Consider the following 26,179-nt stretch of genomic DNA (forward strand, 5'->3'; position numbering starts at 1 on the left):
CTTTCTCTGTGTCTTTTCCTTCTGGCATTTCTTTTTTCTGTTAAAAACTTTCCTTACTATTTCCTTTGCTATTAATAAGCTGGTAAGATATTCTCTTTTTGCTAGAGTCAAAATACATCTATTTTTACAGAATAATTTTACTACTATAGAATTCCATTAGGCATTTGTTTTCCTTCATCACCAAAATGTAATTGTACTGACATCTAATTTACCTGTTGAGAGGTCAATTATCAATCTCATGGTTACTCTTTTGAAAAGAATATATCTTATTTTCCTCTGGCTGGTTTAAAAAGTGTCTCTTTGGTTTTCTGTAACATTATGTACCTAGGTATTATTCATAGTATTTATTCTGCTTAGGGTTTGCAGCAAATCTTAAATACATGTCATTAGTGTGTTTAATTTCTTGCTCCTAGAAACTAATACATATCATAATTTTGTTGGTTTTGTTTGTAATATATTTCTATAGGGGAGTAAGATCCACCTTGAAATTTATGTTATCAATGAGCATTTGAAATATTATATCACAAGGCCTCCCGGTGGCGCAGCGGTTGAGCGCTGGGTTGCGAAGCTGCCCGCGGCCTCTGTGGCGCCGGTTCGATCCCTGGCTGCTCCCCGGCCACCAGAGGAGGTCCCACATGGTGCGCAGACCTCTCCTGCCGCCCGCTGCTCCCCTCAGCAGTGTACTTCAGTCCTTCTGCCTGCTCTGCTCCCGCTCTGGCTCTGGTGAATTCTCTCACCCTCCCGCGCTTCTGACTCTACCCAGTGCTTGTATAAACAAAACAAACAAACAAACCAGCAAACAAATAAATAAAGCATGCCTCTATAAAAAAAAAAAGAAATATTATATCAGATATGAAAAATGCAAGTGTTATACAATGAGTATAACCATTTGGACCTTTAAAGAAGGTCAAAGAACTAGACACCTGGGACAAATTCTTGAAAGGACACAGTGCTCCAGCTCTCTCTGGAATATGGTGTGTGTTCAGGAAACAGCTGAGGTTGGAAAATTAGGAAAGTATGCCAACTAAAAGAATTATAATCCTATCATGTCATTTAAATTTTGGAACATGTGGAATGGTAGAGAGGATCTGTTGTAGAAGCAGTAAAAGGTAAGAAAATTAGTTCAGATAACATTTATAGAAATTCTGGTAGAAAAGAAATGGACTCAAATAAAACAATTCAGTGGGAAAGCAAGTTTAAGATTTGATATTCAGGGATCAGAATTAATAAGACTTCATGAAAGATCAGGGAGAGAAGGATCAATGAGCTTAAAGTAATGGCTTGCTTTACTGTCTGGATCGTGGTATTGTTAATTGAGACAATCAATATAGGACAAAAGCAAGTTTTATGGGAAGGATAATCACTTCTGTTTTGTATATTTTTAGTTTGAGGCTCCTATGTGACATTAAGTGGTTACATATTGTAAATAAGAAAAAATATGGATTTTGTTATTTTATGAGGTATTTCAGCTATATACTATGATTTTAGAATCAGAAGCTTATAGCACATAATTATCTATTTGGGTGTAAAATTAAAATTCTATTTGTCTCTCATTCTTTTAAATTTATTTTTCATGTGTTATAATGAAAATGCTATGAACATAATTTATATAAAAAAAACACATGTGTGTGTCAGTAATAGTTTTTTTAGAAGGGCTTGTAATAAAAATATACAGAGATTCTTTTTACATCCTTTTTACATCTGTCCTTTTTACGTCTTTTTACATCTATCATAGAGCCTATTACAGTAAGAAATGCAAGCAGCAAGAGTAAAGTTGTGTGTAACATCAGCATTTACCATGAGATTCAAGAAGGAAAATTTTAATAAGGATTATGAGAAGAGGTGAGACAAGTAAGGAGGAACTGAACAAAAAACAGTCATTAAAGTCCAGAAACAAACAAACAAAATAAAGATGGATAGTAATGAATTTCAAATATTCAAAATAACTCAGTAAGGGGGGCTAAAAAGTATCCACAAGTAAGATTAGCATTGTGCAAGGGATCCCTCATGTCTGTGAAAGATAAGTAAATATAACTGTGGGCACTGGAGTTATATTTCAAGGAAGGGAGACATCAGCGGAGTGTGAGAAAGTAGAGAGAGTACTAATCTAGTTTACTTTAAAAAGTAGTTTGGCTTTTGTTAACTTTCATTTATTTATTTTTAATGAGCTAGCTTTGGTTCATCATATTGTTCAGAAATACATGTATTTCAGATATATGTTGATTTTAAAGAAGATCAAGAAAAATGACTAATGGGAGAATGGATTCAATAGACAATTAATTTTACTGAAGGAAATGTCTTGATTATTTTACATGCATTAGCAGTTATATGCCAGGAGGGAAGGAGCAATAGAGAAAGCAAGTTTGAAAACACAGGAGAGTGAAGGTGCAGGGTTGGAGTGAGGCTTTCATTGGGCAGAAGGAATGGGGCTCTACGCGCATTTTCATTGCCTTTCAGTGGATTCAGGAACACCTTATCATGTGAGATGGGACACAGAAAATAAGGACTGACGTATACTTTAATGCCACTAAAACAGTCTCAGATTGGATTAAAAATGCAATTCAGTCCTTGTCTATTAAAAACAAAATAAAAGAGAGAGATGCCCCTCCAACACAATGACACAAAAAGATAACCTAAAGAAATGGGGAAACTCAGGCCTCCCCTGGTGGCACAGCGGTTGAGTGCTGGGCTTTGAAGCTGCCCGCAGCCTGTGCAGCGCCAGTTCAATCCCTGGCCGCAGGCAGGGTCCCACATGGCACAACAGACCTCTCCTGCCGCGCCCGCTGCTCCCCTCAGCAGTGTATTTCATCAAGTCTGCCTGTTCTGTTCCCCGCTCTGGCTCTGGTGAATTCTCTCACCCTCCCGCACTCTGACTGTACCCAGTGCTTGTATAAATAAATAAATAAAATCTTAAAAAAAAAAAAAAGAAAAGAAATGGGGAAACACATGGGAAAGATGAGTAAAAACAGCAGCATTAGAATTCAGTTCACAAAGAGGTCAAAATTGTTTTTCTCCATTTTATTCTCAACACAGTATCCAGTAGAATCCTATTAAAACCTAAGATATATTAGGTCACTTCTCTGCTCAAAACTTCCCAATAGCTCCCTATTACTCTCATCATAAAGGTCAATGTCTGCTGTGATTCACAAAGACCTATTGCATCTGACTCCTGTTGCTTTACTGAACCCATTTCATACTGCTCAACCCTTCATTTACTCAGCTCTAACTGTTTCTTGAAATCACTAGGTACAAGCCCCCTTAACACCCTTTCACTTGCTTTTCTTGCAGTCTGGCATGCTTTTCCCAGATAGGGGACAGATAACACATTCCTACTCAGATATCACTTTCTCAGTGCTGTCCCTGACCAGCGAATTTTAATTTGAATCCAACTGCAACATGAAATGTTCTGTCCATTTTCTCACTATCATGTTTATCACCATTTATCACCATTTATTTATCACCATTTATCATGTGTCATACATATGCTTACTCTTATATTTTGTCTTTGTTTTATTCTTTCACTGGAACATAAATTCCACAGACAAGATTTTTGTCCATTTCGCTTCACTGCTGTATCCCCAGCACCTAGAACAGACCCTCAAAATATATTGTTGAAATAAAAAAAAGTGTAGACTGTAGCACTTTATATAGCAAAAGATAGAATATTTGCCTCTACTTTCAAGACCGTATCTGCAGTGAATTTTTATGTGTTTACAATCATTGATATTTGTTGAGTGCTTTCTATTATGTATATTCTTTGTTTAATTGTAACAGAGATCCTATAAAGCTAACCTGTATATTTTATTTTATGAATGAGTAAACTGAAGTACAGAGAGATGATAAACTATCCTAGATAGCACAGCAAAAAGCTGGAAGAACACTGAGCGTGCTTCCTTCACCATCATTCAGTATTCTTTGCTGCACCTGACATGCCGTGACCTATACAGAACAAAGTAATAATCATCTTAGATATTTACAGAAACAAAAACAAGAGGCCTACCTCATAAAGCATAACACAAGAATTAAAAAGAAATTAGACTATATTAAAATGAAAAACATGACAGAAAAAATTAACGTATGGTAACTAACAATATGAAAACTATTGTCACAGGGTTAATAAATAAAATGTTAAGAAAATACTGTTAATTCAACTGATAAATATACATAACACACACACAGCTTTTTATACTTATCCTTTATGTTTAGATACTAAATATCTCAAGTGACTTATAAGCAAAATACTTGTGTTAATGTAAGAATTCTAGTAACCACCATTCTGTTTTTAGAATCTGAGAGTTTTGTTTTGTTTCTTCTTCCTCATATGAGTGAAATTAAATATTCATATTTCTCCTTCTGACTTATTTCATATAGCATAATATCCTCAAGTTCTACCCATGCTGCCATAAATGGCAGGATGTCATTTTTATTTTTCATAAATAATTAGTATTCCCTTGTGTGTGATATATACCACATATTTCACAAATCATCCTTCCATGGCTTTTCGGTCGGTTCCCTATCTTGTCTATTGTGAACAGTGTTGCAATGAATATGATATGGCAAATATACTTGGAATTAGTGTTTTCATGTTCTTCAGATAAATATCCAAAGTGGGATAGCTGGACCATATGCTAATTCTACTTTTTTCATTGTGATAGCTCCATATTGTTTCCATAGTTGCTGCACCGATTTGCATTTCCACCAACAGTGTACAAGGTCTCCTTTTTCTCTGCATCCTTGCCAACCATCAAGGGAAAGGGACTGGGTGTACATGAATGGTACAGATAGAGGGAATTGATTAGAGAGTGGTGAAGGGTGAAGAGATCTTTGGTGGTGGGGATGGTGTGTATCTACAGTTGTCAAAGCGTGAAGTTACACACCTGAAAACAATGTTGTGTCATTCAGTTATATATACCTATATGTGAGGATTTTCTTCTTAAAGAAAATCCATTTAAAAAAGAATTCTATACTTTATTGTCATGAATCACCTTAGTACTTAACATTCATTTTGTCTGGGTCTGCAAACATTACTTGTGAAGGCAAATATAAGGTTTCTCTCCTACTTGAAAATAATTTTTCCAGTTTTATCCATGGACTTCTTTTGATAGATTGATGGAGAGATGAATGAATAATTCATTAAGTAGAAAAGGTGCAATATAAAATGCTGTTAGAGCAAAAGGTCAGAATAATATTTTCAGATGTTTCCCATGTTTCTGATGTATGCTACAGTCATGCCATCCCATGTAACATCACAAAAATCTTTAATTTGAGTTCTTATTTGCTTTCTCCATGTCTGTAAATTGTTGAAGTGAGTTTTTACAGAACTGCTTTAGTTTATATTACTTTAAAACACCCCCCAGGGTATTTAACCAGGTTATAATACTGCAGAGCATAGTCTCTTAAAGATGTGTGTGTGTGTGTAAGTGTGTATGTGAAATAAATAGCATTTTTTTGTAAAAATAGTTATGAATTATCCTCCTTTAAAAAAGTCAGGTAAGAAAATCTTCCCACTCCCCTTTTATATAATCTCTACACAAGCACAATACTTAATACTAAATTCACAAAGAAAATCTTAAAACATACATAACTGTATCTGAGCAACTGTTTAAGAAATTTTTATACATGCCTGTGATGTTTGATAAGGAACTCTGTTGAAAGTATGATGGTGTTGCATATTTTTCTTTATAATTCAAATAAGCAATTTCTTTTTTATTTTTAAACTATGTAGCAAGAATAATTTATATAACTAACAATAGAAATTGAGAGCTAGTCTTAAAAATATTTTGACTTATTTTTTTTTTTGCTTTCAAAGTTGAGGAGCAACTGACTACACTTAGAATTAATTTTGAAATAGAAATCTAAAATTGTGGTGCACAAGGAAATAAGACATAAGAAAATTCTGGAATTAAACAATATTTTCCTTAAGTGTTAACAACAGACAAAATTAATGAATCATCTTAGACGGAAATGAATAAATAATATTTTAAAAATATATAATTAATTAAAATAACTGCTTCTACTTACCCGCTAGCTGTAACTTTTTGAATACATTTAAAATACAATTAAATGAATTATAAAATTTAAATGCTATAATTAATAACTGTTTATCATTTGCTTTTATTAACCTGTGGCAATTCTACAAACAGTTAAAATTTGGAACTTGACAAAAATCTCTAAATTTATTTTCAGTAACCCATTTTTGTAACACTTAAAAATGTGAAACAATCAATTTAAGATTGATTGTTTTTTCTTTTTTTTTTTGCCTTTTTGTTCAGCTTAATTCCATTTTGGAATTTTTAGAATAATTACAAATTTTACTGTGTTTTTCTGGATGATTTTTGAAGAAAATACATATTTACCCTAAATATAACTTAAGTAATGTTTTGTTTCTTAGTGTATTAAAGACAAGTTTAATCTGCTCAGTTGATGTAAAATAGTAAAATTTCCCACCATTCACCTTGAACTATAAGATTTCTGATCTTCTTATCTGTTTTGTCATCTAAAGAGGCGAAGAGAGAGGAAGCACATACTTGTCCCCACTCAAGGTCTAGGCAGAGGAGAATCAGTGTCTTTGTGCATAGAGTTCCTGATTTTAGGATATTGGCCTATACTACTGTCTCTGATATGCTCATGTTCAGTCAGGACTTCCGAGCAACTTTTCTTTGTGACATCAAACAGAAGGTGATACATCGTGCAGAACATAGCTTATTCGGCAACTCCTTTATTTTGATTAGGCTTATGCAATGCATTGTTCATTTTGTTGTACAGCTTCATAAATTGAAATTCTGTGACACTGATTATAATACATTATGTAGATGCTATACTTACATGTTTTTTGTGACCCACTACATTTTAAGACATAGGAAGGTGTAGAGGAATGAATTAAGCTACATTAATTTTAAAGTAAAATATTTCCTTCAAATGTAGTTTTTCCCATATTAATTCATTTCACTTTTAGTCCTTAGAAAGCTGCATTTCTTAACAGTTTATCTGCAATATTTTCCTTTTAAAAATGTACTTTTCTCACTCTTTTTCTTTTAAAGATGTATTTTTATTTATTTATTCATACAATAACAGGGGTCTAGCCCAGAGGTACGGAGGTAAGAGGATTCACCAGAGACAGTGGGGAGCAGAACGGACAAATCTACTAATATGTGCGGGCAAGACAGAAGAGGTCTGCTGCTCCATGTGGCCATGCGGCCATGTGGGCATGTGGGCAAGCTCTCTGGCTGGGGATCGAACTCATGCTGCAGTGGCTAGCAATAACTTAATAGGGCTGTGACTTAACCCCTGCACCACCAGGGAGGCCCTTCTCCCTCTTTTTCTTACTCTAATCTTAGCTTTCATTTTGTGTTATTTTATGGCTTCCGTCATACTTTTCTTCTTGTTCTTCTAAATGTTTACAGTAGTAGCTTTTCTTCTTTTTGTCCACTAAGCAGTGCTTCTTCTTTTACTATCTTATATCTTTTCTCACTTATGTAAGATTTATTCATCCTTGTATGATATTTTTTAGTAATTGTTGACCAAGTCATTATTGTGAAAACAAGGGCCTAGAGCTTAGTAATCACACTTTCCTAGAGGGTGCTGTTCTGAAATTTAAAGGAAATCTGAGATGTTTCAGAGAAAAGCAACTGAGGCAGTTAGGTAAAATCATGTCATGAAGAAGCAGAGGTACTTGGGATATTTAAAAAGAAGCAGAGGTACTTGGGATATTGGGTCAATAGGTGCCTGTTTTAGCTTTGTGTTTGCTGGCTGTTGCTATTATTATTATTATTTCTATTACTGTCATCCTCATTAGTGCCATCATGTTAAATGTCACCTAGAGGAAAGCAAATATATTGAAGTGGTGATACATCTTATAATTAATGGATATATTTCCAAAGGACAACAGTGGATATATTTCCAAAGGACTATTTCCAAATATGGTGTAGTGGAAACTATACTGGAGTTGTCACATATGGATAACCCAGCATCAGTAAATGTGTTCATAGAAAATTATATTCATCTCATAAAATGAACTTGACCTTAGTTTATTACTAATAAACTAGAGAAAATATACAACTTGACCTGTTCTTCTGTGCTTATCTGTTATTGTTTTTTGCTCCGTATTAATATACTTTTTATACTGGCTTTTAATACTGGCAATGGATGATTTGGGGGAAGAAAGGTACCTTTTAAATCCTTTGAGACAACATTTAATTATAGAGCTTCTTACAACTTTTTCCAAACATTCCACTACCCAGCATAGAACATTTTTTACTAAAAGGTATTTCAAATAAAACTTCAGAGGCAGTCATACAAAACATGATAGACACATAGTAAAGGGAAACTCAGAATTGTAGGATTCGAAATGCTAACAGCAGACTATTCTGGCTACCAAGAGGCACTGTGAGTTCAGATGGGTCCCACATCAGGCATTAATATACTTGACTATGACTTGTGCCACCATCATTTCCACAATGTACAATGATAAATATGAAGATGACAATGATTCTTTTTTCTTTAAAAGGTATTTTAATGTGGTGGGAATATTTCCAACTAGCCTAGAAAATTTATATTGTTTTCTCTTCTTCGAATAGGTTATGTGGGTATGCAATTTATGTCGAAAGCAACAAGAAATCTTAACCAAATCTGGGGCGTGGTTCTTTGGAAGCGGCCCTCAGCAGCCAAGTCAGGATGGAACCCTAAGTGACACAGCTACAGGTGCTGGTTCTGAGGTACCAAGAGAAAAGAAAGCACGACTCCAAGAGCGATCGCGGTCTCAGACACCCCTGAGCACAGCAGCTGCCTCCTCCCAGGACACGGCCCCTCCCAGGGCACAACCAGACAGGAGTAAAGGGGCTGAGCCCTCACAGCAAGCCGTGGGGCCTGACCAGAAGCAGGCTTCATCCAGGTCTAGAAGTGAACCTCCAAGAGAGAGGTAATAGTTCATTAACCCTGTGAACAAAAGACAAGGTCCTATATTGAGAGCAAAGTCATTTTCAAGAATTTATTTGCTATTAAGAGGAATATGTGGAGGTAGTACTTTTTAGGTCCCGCAGGGCAGCACCACCGGGCCTGAGGTGCTTTTTCTATCTCTAGACTCTTTCATTCATTGGGAACCTTGTTGAGCAGTTTTTCTTTCATATCCTTTGCAGATGTAGACAAGTCACCTGCCTAATTCATATGACAACTTCTAACTTCCAAAATGAACTCAAAAAAGATCTGACATTATTTCTTCACTTACAGAATTAGTCTTTTAATTGAAAGTGTGCTCAGAGAGAACTGATGGGGAAGTCTGATCTACTGGAAGGTGTGTGGGTACATCAGCAAAGCCTTCTTTGGCACATGTCTTTCACACTGAGCTATGAGGAGTAGCTAAGAATGAACAAGGTGAAGAGTGGGATGGATGTTGCAGGTATATATATGCAAAGGCATGAGGCCTGAAGCAACAAGGCCCTGGTGGATGCCCCCTACCAGAGTGCAGAGGAGAATGGGAGAGGTGGTTGGTGACGGCCCAGGCCCATATCATACTGGACCTTTCGGCCAGGTTACAGTTTATAGATTTTATCCTTGGAATAATCGAAAACCACTGAGGATTTTAAGCACTGGATAACATGATCAGATAATTTACTTCAATTGATCGATTGACTTCATTCATTTTAAAAACATGTATGAACAGATAGAACACCATGACTGGAAAACAGTGTCGAAAGGGAGGACATAGCCCTTTTCTTCATGAATATGGTGCTTTGGGGGGCCTGACCATCACTAGTACTAGGATTAACTGCTTTTGTGTATCCACTATCCCACTGGGTGGGAGAGTAGTCTCCAAAGAAGGTATTTCCTCCCTTTTCAAACAAATCCCATATAACATGATGAAAGATTTTAAAGAAAGGCTGATTTGATCAAAGCTGGAAAATGCATACAGTACTTTGGGAGCTGCAGGGAAGAGGAGGTGACTTCTGCATTAAGCTTTTTGGGATAGCCAGGAATTGTACGGCAGGTAGAAAAGAATAGAAGAGGCTATCATAGGCAGGGAGAATGAGTTCTCAAACCATGCAGGGAGGAGACAGAGCAGACACCAGAGATAACTCAGTGAAGGTAGAATTAATAGTAGTTGGTGACAAATTGTGGGTTAAGAAGAGATAAAAAATGTTAAAGGTAGTTTGGGACTAGTCAGAAAATGAAATCTTTAAATAAAATGGAGAATAAATAGAAAATAGAAAATGAGTCTTATTTTTGACATACAGTGGAAAACTAAGGAAAATTCAGGAATAAGGAATAAAAAGAGAAGTTTTCTTTTTACCTTTAGATGAAATTTGAAAAAGACTGATGAGGGCAAATACCTTACTGATTAGATAAATTATATACACACATGTGTGTATATATATATTTTCACACACACACACATATATATATATATATATACATACACACATACATAGACACACTTCAGGAAACAATGAGGACAATGGGGTGGGTGTGGGAGAAAGAAGAGAAATGGGTGGAGGTAAGGGAGAGACTTCAGAGAGGAAAGTGTAATGGAAAGAATGGAAGTCTTTTAAATTATTGAAGAAATCTTGATCATACTGTGTACACTTATCAGGACCTAGTGAAAAATCTAATGATTAAAGGTAGAGTTGAGTAAAGGTATCATTAGTGAAGCAAAGGATCAGAGAGACTGGGGAACTACAATTTGCATAACACTCCATGCTTTCATAAAGCATTTTCACAGATGTTTTTCCTTTAATCCTCACATGAACTCTACACAGTAAGCAATATTTTTCAGCATTTCAACTAAAGTGAACTGACTCAATATAAACTTCTAAGAAGAGCAACTATGTCTTTATGAGCTACTAAATGTTTGCAGTACAATCATAACACTTTTATGAAAACTATGTGATAATGATGGACATGTTCATATTAGAACCCTTTACATTGTAAAATTGCAATGCCACCTTCTGATGAAAATCCCTTTTACTTCCAAGGGCCTGTGTGATATAAATGCCTGAAGCAGAATTGACCATACTTCTGTTTTGCTTCCTATACCATGTGAAACCCTTTTACCCTTTCTTTCCATCATCACCAGCATCTGTGACTCCACAGCACATCTTAGTAACTAATTTGTTAACCCACAATAGAAATTACCCTACTGGTATTTTTTTTTTCACCTTGTATTTTTCTTGTATTTGTTCATGATGTTTGCTTTTGGACTTCCAGTGAAATGATATTCTTTCTGGAAAGTTCTTTCTATGGATCTCCAGATTCCAAAAGGAGGCTTAGGTTGCCTCTCTTTTAATTGTATACTAGATCATAGTGTCAGAATGCTTAGCCAAGGCACCTAATTTTTGTAACTGCTGTATGGTTGCTGGAACTGCTGGTATGGTGAAAGGGCTGAATTCAAAATCAGGAGCGCTCTGGTGTGCAGAGGAGGGCTGAAAGGGCCAGTGAATGAAAACAGTCAAAAATTGCCAAACCCCTTTCCTTTCCCTTTATCTTTGCCAGTGCCTTAACAGGAGCGATAAAAAGAGAACACAAAACTGTGTTCTTTCGAACCGTGTTCTGAAAGGAGGGTGCAAGAAGGAGGCGGGATAAATGAATAATATTTCAAATTTTCCATTTTTGATCAATGAGGGCAAACAAAAGCTAAAGCTGTTATTCATTTCCCCCAACCAATCCCTTAAAAATAAAAAAAGTGTTTGGGAGAAGACGATCTCCTTAAAATTACTTTCGTTCTATTGAAGTAGGTATACCTTTCAACTTCATATTTAGTATTGCACTGATGTGTAGTCTTTTTTGCCTGTTACTACTATTTTTATTATTTTCATCGCCAACATTTAAGTCTGATTCACAAGCAGATGATAAAACGTGTTCGTTTATGGAATTAACTGGTTATTTTTATTGATCTAATTTATCGAGCATTCTAAATGTGCAAACAAGTTTTCACAGCTCTGAATATATTGCAATCCAAAGGGTCCTCCTTAAGAAAGCTCATCAGCTCTATGGTTTCACTATGCTTCTTTATCTTGCTTTTAATTAGAGATCGCATTAGAGCCAATTATTCAAAAGGAGTTACATCCGGAACGCGAAGGCAAAAACTTCACACTGCGCTCCGTCTTGACGCTCCTTTGTGTATCCTAGGAAGAAGACGCCGGGCCTCCCGGAGCAGAATGGCAAAGGAGCCCCGAAGGGCGAGAGGAAGCGGGTGCCAAAGTCTGCGGCGCAGCCGGGCGAGGGGGCCCTGGACGAGCGCGAGCGAAAAGAGAGGCGGGAAGGCCGGAGACTTGAGAAGGGGAGGTCGCAGGACCGCCCCGACGTGCCGGAAAAACGCGAGGCCGGCGAGGCGGCTGAGGAGAAACAGAGGAAAGAGGAGGAGTACCAGACCCGGTATCGCAGCGACCCGAACCTGGCCCGGTACCCGGTGAAGCCCCCGCCCGAGGAGCAGCAGATGCGCATGCACGCCCGGGTGTCCCGCGCCCGGCACGAGCGGCGCCACAGCGACGTGGCGCTCCCGCGCACCGAGGCGGGCCCCGCGCCGCCCGAGAAGGCGGCCAAACGCGCGCCGCCCGCCGCCAGGGCCTCGCCGCCGGAGTCCCCGCGGGCGTACCCGGCCGAGAGGACGGCGGAGGGCAGGCCGCCGGGCGCCAAGCCGCTGGCGAACCTCAGCCCGCCGGCGCCCAGGCATGGGCCGGTGCCCGCGGACGCGCCGGAGCCCAAAGCCCAGGAGCCGCTGAGGAAGCAGAGCCGCCTGGACCCCGGCTCGGCCGTGCTCCTGCGGAAGGCCAAGCGCGAGAAGGTGGAGACCATGCTGCGCAACGACTCGCTGAGCTCCGACCAGTCCGAGTCCGTGCGCCCGTCGCCGCCCAAGCCGCACCGCGCCAAGCGGGGCGGCAAGAAGCGGCAGATGTCGGTGAGCAGCTCGGAGGAGGAGGGCGTGTCGACGCCGGAGTACACCAGCTGCGAGGACGTGGAGCTGGAGAGCGAGAGCGTCAGTGAGAAAGGTAAGGGGGCGGCGCCGGCCGCGCCCGCTGGAGCGCCGGGCCTGAGGGGGTGCTCCTGCGCGCCGCCTGGGGGTGCGCCCGGGCCGGCTCCTGGGCGCATGTGTGCCGGGATGTGGAGATGCAGCTTGTGATGAGGACGGGGGACCCCAGGGGAGCACTGCCTTTCCGTGTTGGGAAGGTGCAGAGAGTGGATCCTGAAAGTTTTCTTCTCAAAGAGGAGGAAAAGAAAATTTCTTGTATGTTAACTAGCCGAGGTGGATGTGAACTAAATGCATGTGGGGTCATCTGTCTGGATTATTTACAGTGACAGCAGATTTATGGAAGAAAAAACATCGCTAGTGGCATGGGTTATCTCTGAAGTTGGGGTTTTCGAGTTAAATTTCTCTGTGGAAATCCAGGGACATCACATGTGCCATTATTCATACACGCAGCCTTGTTTCTCTCATAATCTCTTTCTCAGTAACTGTCTTGAGTATACGCCAGCCATCGTTGTCTTGTTCTAATATTTAAACCAATCCAAACTCAAAATTTGTACAGTGAAACACTCGCTATAAAGAGAGGATTTTTAATCTGTGTAACAGACATTTTTCCCATTTCAGTCATCTGTGATATCTTTTCATGCCTTTATTACCTAACCCACCATTGCCTACCTACTAAAGGCTCTCTTGGAAACCAGCCATATTAATTTCCAGCATCAAGTGATCCTGCAGAAGTTGTTTTAACTTAGGTCTCAGCTTTGTTATTGGTACAATGGAGATAAGACTACCTACTTTATACAGTTGCTGAGTGGCATGAATGAAATGATTCATACAAAATAGGATGTTAAATTAGCATTCTTTCTATCTTGATTTTGCCTGTCGTTCTTACACCATAGGTATCTAATATGAGGATGAGTGCAAAATAATAATTTGTGGATATAATATGCAAGAAAAAGGCGAAAGAGCTATTTTTGTACTTTAGTGGGGTGAGAAGAGTGAGTTCAATAGAGATTTCTTAGGAGGAGGAGGATTCTGTATTATGAGTTTCAGTGGGCAGGGAAAGATTGAATAAAATTGAAAGGGCAGAGGGAGAAAGAATTTAAAATTTCACAGCACCTTAACTATGTCCCATGTATTTGCTTGTTCAGTTTATCAGTTACACATTTAAATTAAACATTTAATACTATTCCTGGCTCTCTTAATCCATTCAGGCTGCTATTACGAAATGCCACACACTTGGGCATAAACAACAGAAATACATTTTTCACAGTTCTGGAGTCTGGGAATTCCAAGATCAAGATTCAGTGCAGTGGTTCAGCAAAGGTCTTCCTGAATTTTAGTTTACTCCTTCTACCTGTTTCCTCACATGGTAGAAGAGACTAGGAAGCTCTGTGGGGTATCTTTTAGTGGAGCACTAATCCCTTTTGTGAAGGCTCCAACCTGACCTGAGTGCCTCCCCAAAACCTCACCTCCGAATTGTCTTACCTTTGGCCTGTGGCACGTCAACATATGAATTTTGGTGGAACACAAACATTCAGATCTTGGCACTGACATTTGGTAGGTAACTACTTAATGTATATGTATATACTATTTCTGTCATTAATAATTTTATTAAGCTGAGATGGTTTATAGATTTACTAGCAGATAAGTATTTAGTATTTTCCATGAGTAAGGTTCAAAAAAGATAAATATGTTCCATTCCCCTATAGAGTTTATATTCTGTTGAGAAATAAGCTATAAAGAATAATTACACTGTGAAGTACAATTTAATGTACAAAGTGCATTTCTTCCAGATATAGTGATATAAGTTAGTTGTGTTCAACTATTCAACAAAAAAAGATAACTTGGTCAAATGGCATCAGAATGACAAACACAGCCTTTACATGCAATATAATCATTTATGTATAGTGTTATTACAGACGAACATGCATATGTGCACACACACACACCCCCACACACTCACACACCCCAGGAATTAGCAGTGAGCCCTGTCTAATGTGCCTGTCTCAAAATCAAGGTCAACTAAATGTTCAAGGAAAATGCCGTTCATATTGCTATTGCCAACTGGCAAAAATTGGGCATCTCTTGTCTTAGCTTATAAATATTAATCTGAATATTAATATAAATCTCTCCATACAAAAGAGAAACCATGCATTGAATCTTGCATTTAAGTTAAGCAGTTGAATTAATTGAAATATGTAATCTAATCCATTGGGGCAAGATCTAGTAAAGAGTTGTGCCTACAAGGAATTGAGTAATCAGGCCTGAGACTATAGAAAGAGACCAAGATGGTGCCAGTGTGGAGGACAGAAATAAGTGATGCCACTTCTGAGAAGAAACATACACGTTTGCTGTCTTGATCAGGGGAGTAAGCCACTTATACTTGTGAGTGTAATAATTAACTAAGTTAATGACTTTTTAGGTCAACCTTTCTAATATGGACTAACCAGTCTGTTTGTAACCTGCTGCTGTGCGGTTTTGAACAGTCCTTTTAGGAACATATCACATCCGGATTACTTTAAGAAATGATACCTGTAAGAGAATCTAAGAATAATAGTAAAATAGGAATGATGGCCCTTAATAACAGGTCTGAATTTTTCTCCTTTAGACAAAATTTCAGGGAACAAGGGTGTAGATTGTGGGCAATGTGAATTGTTGACTATTAACTTTGATTACCTGATAATTCAGATATTAGGGAATCAGAAACAAGAGTTGGGAACTCTTGCAACAATCAGGTACTAAATTATTTGAATACAGCTTGTTCATTCAGTGCTTTGTATTATTCTTTCACCATTAAACTCTAAGTATAGAAAATATCCGCTTAGGACTTCAGCAATACAGTGCTTACTGCCTACATAATGCTTTCAGTTCTGACCAGAAGATGCTATTTTTCTGTATTGAGAGGCAAAAAAAAAAAATGCAGTTTATATCCTTTAGATGGCTCTAGACTTTTTCCTATAACTTTAAGAGGGTTGTCAATGAAAGCATTTGACTACCACTCATTTATTTAAGTATTAACTTATACATAATATACAGTCTACATGACCTTACACAAATTATCTATGAGACCCTACTATATTCCAGACATTGTGCTAGGTTCTAGTGGTACAGTGATTAAATAAATTAATATATACATGTGTACATAGAGGTAGAAAAATAGACAGATAGATAGATGGAGACAGTCATGTTTTCTTCCCTCATGACAGTTTATAGTTTCTGTCTAGAGGACTCATTGAGGATTTTACAGAGACGGATGCCCCAGGATGAAATCAGATTCTGTGGTAAGAACTTGACTGTGGACATTAAAAAATATATATATAAACTTAAACCAATTACAATTTAAAAGTGCCTCCTCTTCCAGTGGCTGCCCAAACCTAAGCATTTAATTTTCATATCACTTGAGCTCACATAAAAGTAAAGAGAAAGGGAGTGATCTAAGAGCAGCTAAGATGTTTTTGGAAAATGGAAAGAAAATAGTAGTCAGCTTTTGGACATCAAAGCCTGCCCAGTAAGTGGGAGGGTATGGTGGAAACGCTGCCACTAAGTACCTTTCAGATACTTAAGCATAGATATCAGATTAATTGGTGCTGTAAGTTGAAAGGGGAGCTTCAGATTAGTAGATTTATTTAGTATTTGTTAATATTCAATAGAACAAATGTCACACACTCTTCATTCCTTCTATCATTCCCACCCCCTTGTTACCCCTTTAACCACAGCAAAAACATCCCAACATTTAATTTTCAGGTAAAAATCAAGAATAACTTCAGTGAACTGCCTGGGGAGAAATCAGATACTGGAGTTGCTGCTCCCTCTTCTGGGTTTCCCATCCTTACCATGTTTTAATGTTGAGCTCCACATCTTACTCACCCTCAAGTGAAAGCCACCAGCTCACAAACTCCATTTATTCACAGATGCCAGAGAGTGTTAGTGTCCACTGGAGCAACCTAGCTAAACAGACCTGCATGGAAACAGTCACAAGCTATACCCCAAATCCATTCAGAATTCTAGCTTAAATAGGCATGAACAACATTGTAATGTTCTTTGAAGAACATTGGCAATATGACCTAAAAAGATCAGGATAAACCAATAGACAGGTTTACCTCAGAAGTAGGGAATAATTCCAGAACAGAAGTGTACTTAAAAAACAAACAGCAGGGCCTCCCTGGTGGTGCAAGGGGTGAAGCACCGCACCAGGAAGCAATCCGAAGCCTCTGCAGCACCAGTTCAATCCCTGGCCAGGGAGCAACCCACATGGCGCAGCAGACCTCCCCTGTCTTGCCCGCTGCTCCCCTCACCAGTGTATTTCAGTCAATCTGCCTGTTCTGTTCCCCACTCTTGTCTCTGGTGAATCCTCTCACCACAACCTCTCCACTCCGCATCTCTGGCCTGTTCCCCAGCTCTTGTATGCATAAATAAATAAATCTTTAAAAAAAAAAAAGCAAAATGCTATACATCTTCCCCCCTCAATATTCATATGCTTATTATAATGCATAAGCTATTTTATTAATAAACCATATACATTAAAACAAAAATTTAAATTAAAATTATGAGATGGAGAAAAGGAATTTAAAGATGTTTTTGTTTTCTTAAACAGAGGGCATTTATAATAAAGCCTTATTAATCACACTGTTTAGTGACAACATATAAGTGCAATTTTGAACAAATTATAATGTAGAAAAATACAGTCAGTGATGCATCATGTTTTTCATTTGGTTTGGTGAATCTCTCTTATTTTTGGTTATTTAAGCTTTTATAAATTGAGGTAATACTGGTTTACAACACATATATGATTCAGAGGTATAGGATGGCATTTCTTTAGATGTATGTTACCACACCACACCCACCATCATGGTACCTATAGTCTTCCAGCATAATCCATTGCTCCCTCTCCACACCCTGCTGTCCACCTTCCCCTGCCCCATTGGTAACCAGTTTACTAAATTCTTAAGTGCTTAACCTGCATCTCCAGGGCAACTTCCCCACCCAAATAACACAGGTTTTCTGTGTAAAATGTTTTTTGAAATACTAAAGTTATTAACCAAGCTCAAAGAGAAGGTTCTGTGTACTAAAACACATAGCTCTGAAGTGCTTTGTTAGGGGTACATGGACAAAATACAAAAGTATCCTACGAGTCTAAAGATAGCTAGCTTGCCTGCTGTTATGGTGTAATTTCCTTAACCAGGAAGTGAAATAACCTGATCCAAAATATTAAAATAAAAGCTGGTGTAAATTCTATAAAATCCTTAGTGTCTAGGAAAAGGCAACCATGAAACTGACCAATAAGGAAGCACCTATAACCCTGGGGATGCCCCGAACATGAAGTCAGATATCATAATTATAAAATATGAAAGATCAATGGCATTAAATATGCTAAAGAAAAAGATAAAAATCTATAGGTTTTAGGAGGTTAAAAAAATAAGCCAGGTCTTACATACAAGAGATAAACTGAAATTAAAATTAAGACTTCATCAGCAATGGATTCTAAATAGCAGCTGACCAGTGCCTTCAAATTCAGAGAGAGCCATTTGGAAAATACAATTCTGTGCACATCTAAACTATTAATCAGCTCCAAGTTCCCAGGAAACGTGTTTTGCAGCCTCCTTCTTATTTAAAGATGCATGCACTCAAGAGAACTGAGAATAATAATCAGCAGCATGGGATAAATGAGAGACAAGAAATAGTGGGCCTTTAACCCAGGAATACAATGCAGAGAAATGACAATGTGTACAGTAAGCAGTCTGCCCAAATTGAAACAAGATTATTTCCAGGAGGTTCTAATACTAATATCTTTGTTAAGAATTCCATGGATTCCAAGATATAGCCAATGTCGAATGAGTTACATGATGTTACTGACCTGGTGAAGAAAGGCCATCTCTTTTTTAAGCAATTAAAAAGTATATATCAAACATTGAGGGGAGGGAAAAAGCTGTTAAGGAAAGTCATGTTCAGAATATTAAAATATTAAACAAAAATAGGACATAATTTTAATTAATAGATATATCCCTTTTGACTATTACCCTGCATACTTTTTTCTCTGAATAAATAGGAACTCTGACAGGTCATCTGTAGGAAAGGAAATTTAATCTCTGCCTACTGTAGGTTTTTAGTTGGTTCTGTATAATTCACATGTAATAATATTGTAATGCATCTTATTGGGGCCTCATATATATATATACACACACACACATGCAGTATCCCTTGTTGATTATCAGTTTCTAGACTAACCCCTTTCCATGTTAAATTCTAATTTATTTATAACCAGTTGAATATAAATATTTTGCCCAAGTCAAAATAAAGGTAAAACTGAGAGATATGGGAGATGAAAGAATTTAGAGAGACTGGAGGAAGGATAGAGGTAAGCATCTTAATTTTCACTTTTAAAGTGTTCAAGAAGTAAATGATGCTGTTGAAAAATTTAGTTCAAGAAATAGAGGGTTAAAAATATTTAAATATAGAAACATATAGGGAGAACAAAAACTAAAGTATGTAAATAGTGTGAGCTGACGTCTCTAATAGGTTTTAGCTATAGGTAAAATATTAAAATTGGAAACCATTGGATAATAACCCAAGGTTAAGCAGTTGGCATGTAAAGGCAAATTATTTAAAAATTAGAATGCTTTCCATAAGAAGAACTATTTGTTTAAAAAATTAAACTAAGTGTTTAAAAATAAGGTTCAGAAATAGAACTCGTGGTGTGGGCAGAAGGGAAATAGGGAAAATTAATTATTTTGGCTACATCAGGAGCCCTGTATTCTAATTTTCATCATGTGTTCATTAAATTGATATATCCATTAAAACTGGAAACACAAAAAGTTGCTATTTAACACCCATTTGTAAAAAGCAACTGGTAAATTGCTGGTAATCAGTCATAGTGTGTCTTCTGGACTTTTCATAATTGGCATTTTAACTGCTAGAACCTCAAAACAGCAGTGGATTCACATAAAAGTGTAATCGCACTCGCTTCTCTTTTACCCTTTATATGTTAATCTTTCATTGAGTTTCCATCACATGACAGGTGCTTACTGGACTTTGGGAATATATTGAGTAGATCATAGCCCCTGCTTTTGGCTCTCTCAGAAGAACCCACTCAAATCTTTTGTTCTTTTTCTTTTTATGTACTACTACTTTGGCCATTTTCTCACAGAGGCTGATGTATACACTTACAGAACTCTTCTTCTACTTCTTAACCTTCAACCAAATATTTTGTTTATGTTCTTCTTTAATTTGTCCCCCTTAACCTGTGCAGAGAGACCGAATAATGCTATAGGACTGACAGTTGGACAGACTGACATTTTAGTACCAATTCCCAACAGTTTCACCTGGCCTTACTGTCTTTGATAATATAATGAGCAGAGGACCTCCCAGGTGGTGCAAAGGGTTAAGATGCAACCTATGAAGCTATCCACAGCCACTGCAGCAGGAGATTGATCTTCAGCCAGGGAGATGCCCTCATGGAGCAGCAGACCTCTCCTGTCTCACCCACTGCTCCCCTCAGTAGTGTATTTCAGTCAATCTGCCTGTTTTGTTCCCCAGTCTGTCTCTGGTGAATCCTCTCACACTCCCACCTCTGGCCTGTACCCCAGTTCTTGTATGCATAAATAAATAAATCTTAAAAAATATATATAAAGAGCAGAGAAGAGAATAGGCAAAAAAGAAAAGAGAGATCACTGCCTTGTATTGCTGAAGGAAAGATAAATTTAATTCTCCCTTTCAACTGTTGATCTAGAAAGGCATTATTTTAGGGTTTTTGAGGCTGCAGTTTAAATAACTTAGAGGGATTCAGAGAACTGACTTCCTCCTACAATGGCTATGGAATGGACATTAACTAATTTAATTATCTGTATAATTTAAATCTTAGAAAGAGATTGAGAGGACACAAATTGTATGTGTGAGCTAACATGCTAATTTCTAATTTCTAAGAATATGCATTAAGAAAAGTTTGGAAATAATTCTCGTGAGAGGCTGGATATTTCAGAGTTACAGTTTCTGCCTAATATAAATAAATGACTGAAAGTCCCCTTGATTCTAAAACTGGAGTTATGACTAAAGGAAGTGCTATAAAAAGAAAAGAAATTAAGTCAGTAAATCTAGCATGATTATGCCTAATAATATTTCTCCCAAATTAATCCATGGCTAGAAAAAATATTAGTCATTTAGTTACATCTGAAAAATACTCCTATTCTTGCATAACGAGAAACTAAATAAAATCTGGATTACATTTTTTAAAATAATCATATAAATTTATATGTAATATATGCTTACAATATTAATATAGAATGTTTTAAAAGATGTATAACTAAAGGTCATTTTATGGGAAGACATTTATGATTCAAAGTCCATTTAGAAAAAAATAGATATTGAAGATTCATTGCCACCTATTTTATCTCAGTAGGTTGTTCTTCAGTATCCTTTTAAAATGCAGAATCATACTGCAGTGTTTTTGACCCATTTTATTTGGGAAGTGAAAAGATTGTCCTTACTTTTGGTTCAATTTAACAGAAAAATGGAATCTTAGACCTGGAAGAGACTTCAGAAGCAAATAAAATCTCACCTTTCACACATTATTGAACAAAGAAGGAGATATTATGGATGTTAAGTCATACTGATTTTCTGCCCCCAAACCATTTTTTCCTTGCAACTGAAAGAGCTTGGAACTCATCTTGCCCCTCTAAGGACTAGCATTTACTCAGATTTGCCATTTTTTTGTGTCTTCAGTCTGGGCTTCAAATGTATTACCGAGGTTCCAGATTTTTTCCTAGTTTTAGTTATTATATCCATGTCCCTAAATTGGAATGACTGAGTCCAATTCTGTTACTCAAGTTCCTCTAGAACTAAAACTTTGCTTTGCCCTCAACTCAATCTTCTTCTAGAAATTAGAACTTAGATACTGACTTTCCTGATGCCAACTGCCATAATTCTTCTGCATACACATGGGCCATCTCTAATTCTTACTGCTGTTCTGGATTTAATATTATTACCTGTAGCCCTCTTTGAATTTTCTTTGCTACCTAATCTGAACTTCTTCAGTTGGGTCTTTTTAAACATACGTGTTCTATACCAAAGAACAGATCTAGCAGGTTCCAGTAATCTCTTCTGAGATTGCTGTAATTATAAGATGAGATGATTTTATTAGTTCCCTAGAGCTGCCTTAACAAAGTACCACTGATTAGTTGGTCCAAACAACAAAAATTTCTTTCCTCAGAGTTCTGGAGGTTAGAACTTCAACAGTAAACTGTTGGCAGTACTGGCTCCTTCATTGCAATGTGGCAAGGATCTGTTCCAGGCCTCTCCTCTTGACTTGTAGATGACCAGCTTCTCTCTAAATCTTCACCTTATCTTTTCTTTGTATGTGTCCAAATTTCCCATCATATTGGGTTAAGGGCCTCCTAATAGTCTCATTTTCATTTAATTATCTCAATAATGACATGATCTCCAAATATGTTACATTTCGAGGTACATGGGGACTTCAAATTTTTTTGGAGGGGTATACAATTCAGTTCATAATATTAATATTCATAGCAATAAGGAAAGAGACCAAGGCCTATACGTGCTTGTCTACATACACGATAAACACAAATGTTTGACATTTTCCTCCATAAGATCATCAATAATTTTATTGAAGGTATTGACATCTAAGTTCATGAAGACACTGATAGTTTTAGGCACAGTCAGAGAATAGCAACTTGAGTATGTTTCTTAACCTCTATAAACCTCAAGTTACATAATTTTAGTGATTAGGAATAATAATTGTACTTATCTCAAGGAGTAGTTGTGGGGAGTAAATGAATAATATGGTTTAGCCCCATGACACTCATTCCTGATATATAGCAAGTGCTTCAGAAACATTTTCATTTCTCTGATACCAAATAGAATGTATTGATAATACATGTTATAAGTACTAGGAGAAAAGCTGGATGCCCAAAGTTTCATGTTGGAGTTGAAGTAGAATTGCAGTAGAAAGAATCAGTATGACATTCCAGTCAATATGGCCTCAACAATGAGAGATGTTGGAGATACACATGGCTGCACTGAAATAAATAGTATGCTTCAGACCTGTGGAAAGAAAAGAGCACGGAGGTGGTTACCTTATCAGGAGAACAGTTTTAATCCCAGTCTTTCAAGAACTGCATTGCCATGGGCAAAAGAATGAGAGAGGTGATCATATCACTGGTCTTCTTACTTGGATGTACTTTAGAAGCCCCAGGGAACTTTTAAAAATTAAGTGCCAAGGAAGCACCAAAAGGGATTCTCTGATTTAGTTAATATGGAGAAATGTCCCTGTTCATTTTAATATGTAGCTGAATTGAGAATTTTAGGACTTGTTCAATGCCCATTATAATCACTCAAGGAGCCTCATACAGGAAGATACCCACACTATTGTTTTGTACCATCTTTTCTGGTAATTCCAGTGGGTAGTCAAGGCTTTGAAATACAGAGCTCCATAGTCTTCAAGGACTTTTCCAAATATCAGAACTGACCCTTTATAAATTATGAAGTGCAGTGCTGGTTTTCTTCTGGGAATTTTTACTCAGCATCATAATATCAGCTTCCCATAAAAATTGTTTATTACATGGGGGCACATTTGACTGGAAAAAAAGATTCAAAATGACTCAACTTATCATCCAGAATGACTCAACTTATGGTTTAGGGTTTTACATTTGTCTTTTGTATTTTTGAACTCTTACCATAAATAAATCCTTTATATTAGCTTAATTTGAATTTTCTGTTTAATATTCATTTCTTTTCTTTTTCTCTTTTCATGCCCTCTGTTGGAGTTGTTTCCTGAGCCTTTTCATTTACTTTAGAAGACACACACACAAACATACATCCTCTTCTCATTAATGCAAACCTCAACATTTTCAGGGCAATATTTAGTCTTAAAATTCTTGAACAATTTAGCAATTCTTTAGATTTACTAACATGTTCTACTAATTTCATTGTTCATTAATAACTTTTATATCTCACATTTCTTTCCCGACTTTTTCTTTTTCTTTCAACAAGAGTCTAGTAGTAGTAAAATGCCATTAGTTTATCTTTCCCTGAATGATACTCTACCTGTGTATATAGCATACATGTTTCTCTTCCTCTGCTTTGTCCTTAAGTCACAAGGGTGCAGCAATTTTGTGTCCATGACTTTCAGCCACATGAACTAGACTGAGTTCCTCTCTCCCAGTAGAAGAGGGTCTTGCCTGTCCTCCTACCTGGTCTTGGTTTCAGTGGACCAACAGGCCTTCAGTCCTGCTCACCACTGTGTTGTCTGTAGAGTCCATCGTTACATTCATCTTATTTATGCTTTGTAGTAAATTCTTTAAAATTTCGAAATATTTTATTGTGTTTGGACTTAAAGACGAAATATTATATATTTGTCTTTTTATCTTGGCCTGAAGCAGATGTATGTTAATTTTTAGTTAGAAAATTTTATTTTAATTAGTTGAGGGAGGAGTAAGCAAATCAGAAGTACTGTGGTCCGTTAGTAGTAGGTAAGTCAGAGAAGATACTGGCCTTTGTGTGATTTGGTTGGAAATTAAGTTAAGATAGAACTCAACTTAAAATTACTGTTTTTTTTTTTAATATCTTTCTTTTTTTTTTTAAGATTTATTCATTTATTTGTTTATACAAGCACTGGGTACAGTCAGAAGCACGGGAGGGTGAGAGAATTCACCAGAGCCAGAGCGGGGAGCAGAGCAGGTAGAAGGACCTAAGTACACTGCTGAGGGGAGCAGCAGGCAGCAGGAGAGGTCTGTGCACCATGTGGGACCCTCCTCCGGTGGCCGGGGATCAGCTGGGGATAGAACTGGCGCTGCAGAGGCTGCGGGCAGCTTCGCAACCCAGCGCTCAACCGCTGAGCCACCAGGGAGGCCCCCAAAATTACTGGTTTTGATCTGTTTATTTCCTAAAATGTTTTAAAGGTACTTCTAACAACAACAAAAGAACCACTAATAGGTAAAAGCAAATAGAAAAGGGAAAGGGGTATTAAAATAATGAATTTAGCCATCAGTTTCTAGATAGCAGTTAAGCATGTGAATCATGTAAATAATCTTTCAACTGTCATTGACTGTGTGCTTTCTTTTTTATCCTGCTGTTTGACATCTTGTCATGTATTACCTTACATTTCTACTTAACCTTTTCAATTAATTGATTACCGAGTGGGGAAATAGGGAACTATGTATTTGGGTTACGGTGAAATAAAGATGGCGTCATAACTCACCTGATAGCATTACTTGAATTGTAGTCCTATGCAGACAAATAAATATATCCTTTTCTTGGTTTTGGAATTTACCAATCAGCTACCAATACCACCATGTCCAAGGGGAAAAAAAAAACCCGCACACCATTTGAAATTACTTCCAGCTTCCAGTTACATGATTACCTGAAGAAAATAAAAACAAGCAAAATCATTTCCACTGCAAAAAATACCTATATGGGCATATCTCATTTTTTACACTTCATTTTATTGCACTTAGATAATTACATTTTGTACAAATTGAGAGTTTGTGGCAACCCTGGTTCTAAAAACGGCTAGTGGTGCCATTTTTCCAAGTGAGTATATGCTCACTCTTAATTTAATTATGTATACATTGTTTTATTTATTTTTTAGACAAAATGCGATTGCACATGTAATTAGCTATAGCGCAGAGCAAACAAAACTTTTCTGTGCACTGGGCAGAGAAAATAATTCATGTTACTTGACTTATTATGATACTTTATTTTGGTGGTCTGGAACAGAACCTATGTTATTGCTAAAATATAACTCTAAATAGTGGATAAACATTTATTTATTACATATATATTATATAATGTATATGTGACATATATAATATATATAACATACAATATATGCAAGATACACATAATTGAGGCAGCATTTGTTTGCAACTCTGTAAATGATTTAGACACATAAGATCACACCATCTTCTGTGTGTTACCAACCTAACAGCAAGGCACCCATTGTTCTCCATCATGATCTATTGTGCCCCCTCACCACTTTGCTTTTTCACCATTTCCTTCCCCCTCTCAGAGCATGAATTTTACAGTCAGATTTCTAAGGTTGGTTGTATTTGTCCCTTTGTTAAAAAGCATAAAAAAGCATGAGTTTGCCTAACGAGAAATCTCCAAGTGCTAGAAATGGAATGAGAAAAACATCTGTAAATAGGGAGAGTAATGAGTCAGGAATACCTTATTGACTCTTGACTTGTCTGAGGGCCTAGGTTTTTAAGCATC

The 26,179-nt window shown here is 37.2% G+C and overlaps 1 protein-coding gene across 2 annotated transcripts in view; it reads left to right on the top strand.

Moving 5' to 3' along the window:
* RIMS1 (regulating synaptic membrane exocytosis 1) overlaps positions 1-26,179 on the top strand; it is a 461,872-nt gene that overhangs the window by 239,687 nt on the left and 196,006 nt on the right. For both annotated transcript variants that reach the window (XM_054698919.1, XM_054698915.1), the window contains 2 exons: positions 8,577-8,917; positions 12,121-12,980. In XM_054698919.1, the coding sequence (XP_054554894.1) occupies positions 8,577-8,917; positions 12,121-12,980 (1,201 nt within the window). The remainder of the gene's footprint in view (positions 1-8,576; positions 8,918-12,120; positions 12,981-26,179) is intronic.

The sequence above is a fragment of the Talpa occidentalis genome, unplaced genomic scaffold, assembly GCF_014898055.3.
Source record: "Talpa occidentalis isolate TD23 unplaced genomic scaffold, MPIMG_talOcc4v2.1 talOcc4.2, whole genome shotgun sequence".
In the NCBI taxonomy this organism is placed as follows: domain Eukaryota; kingdom Metazoa; phylum Chordata; class Mammalia; order Eulipotyphla; family Talpidae; genus Talpa; species Talpa occidentalis.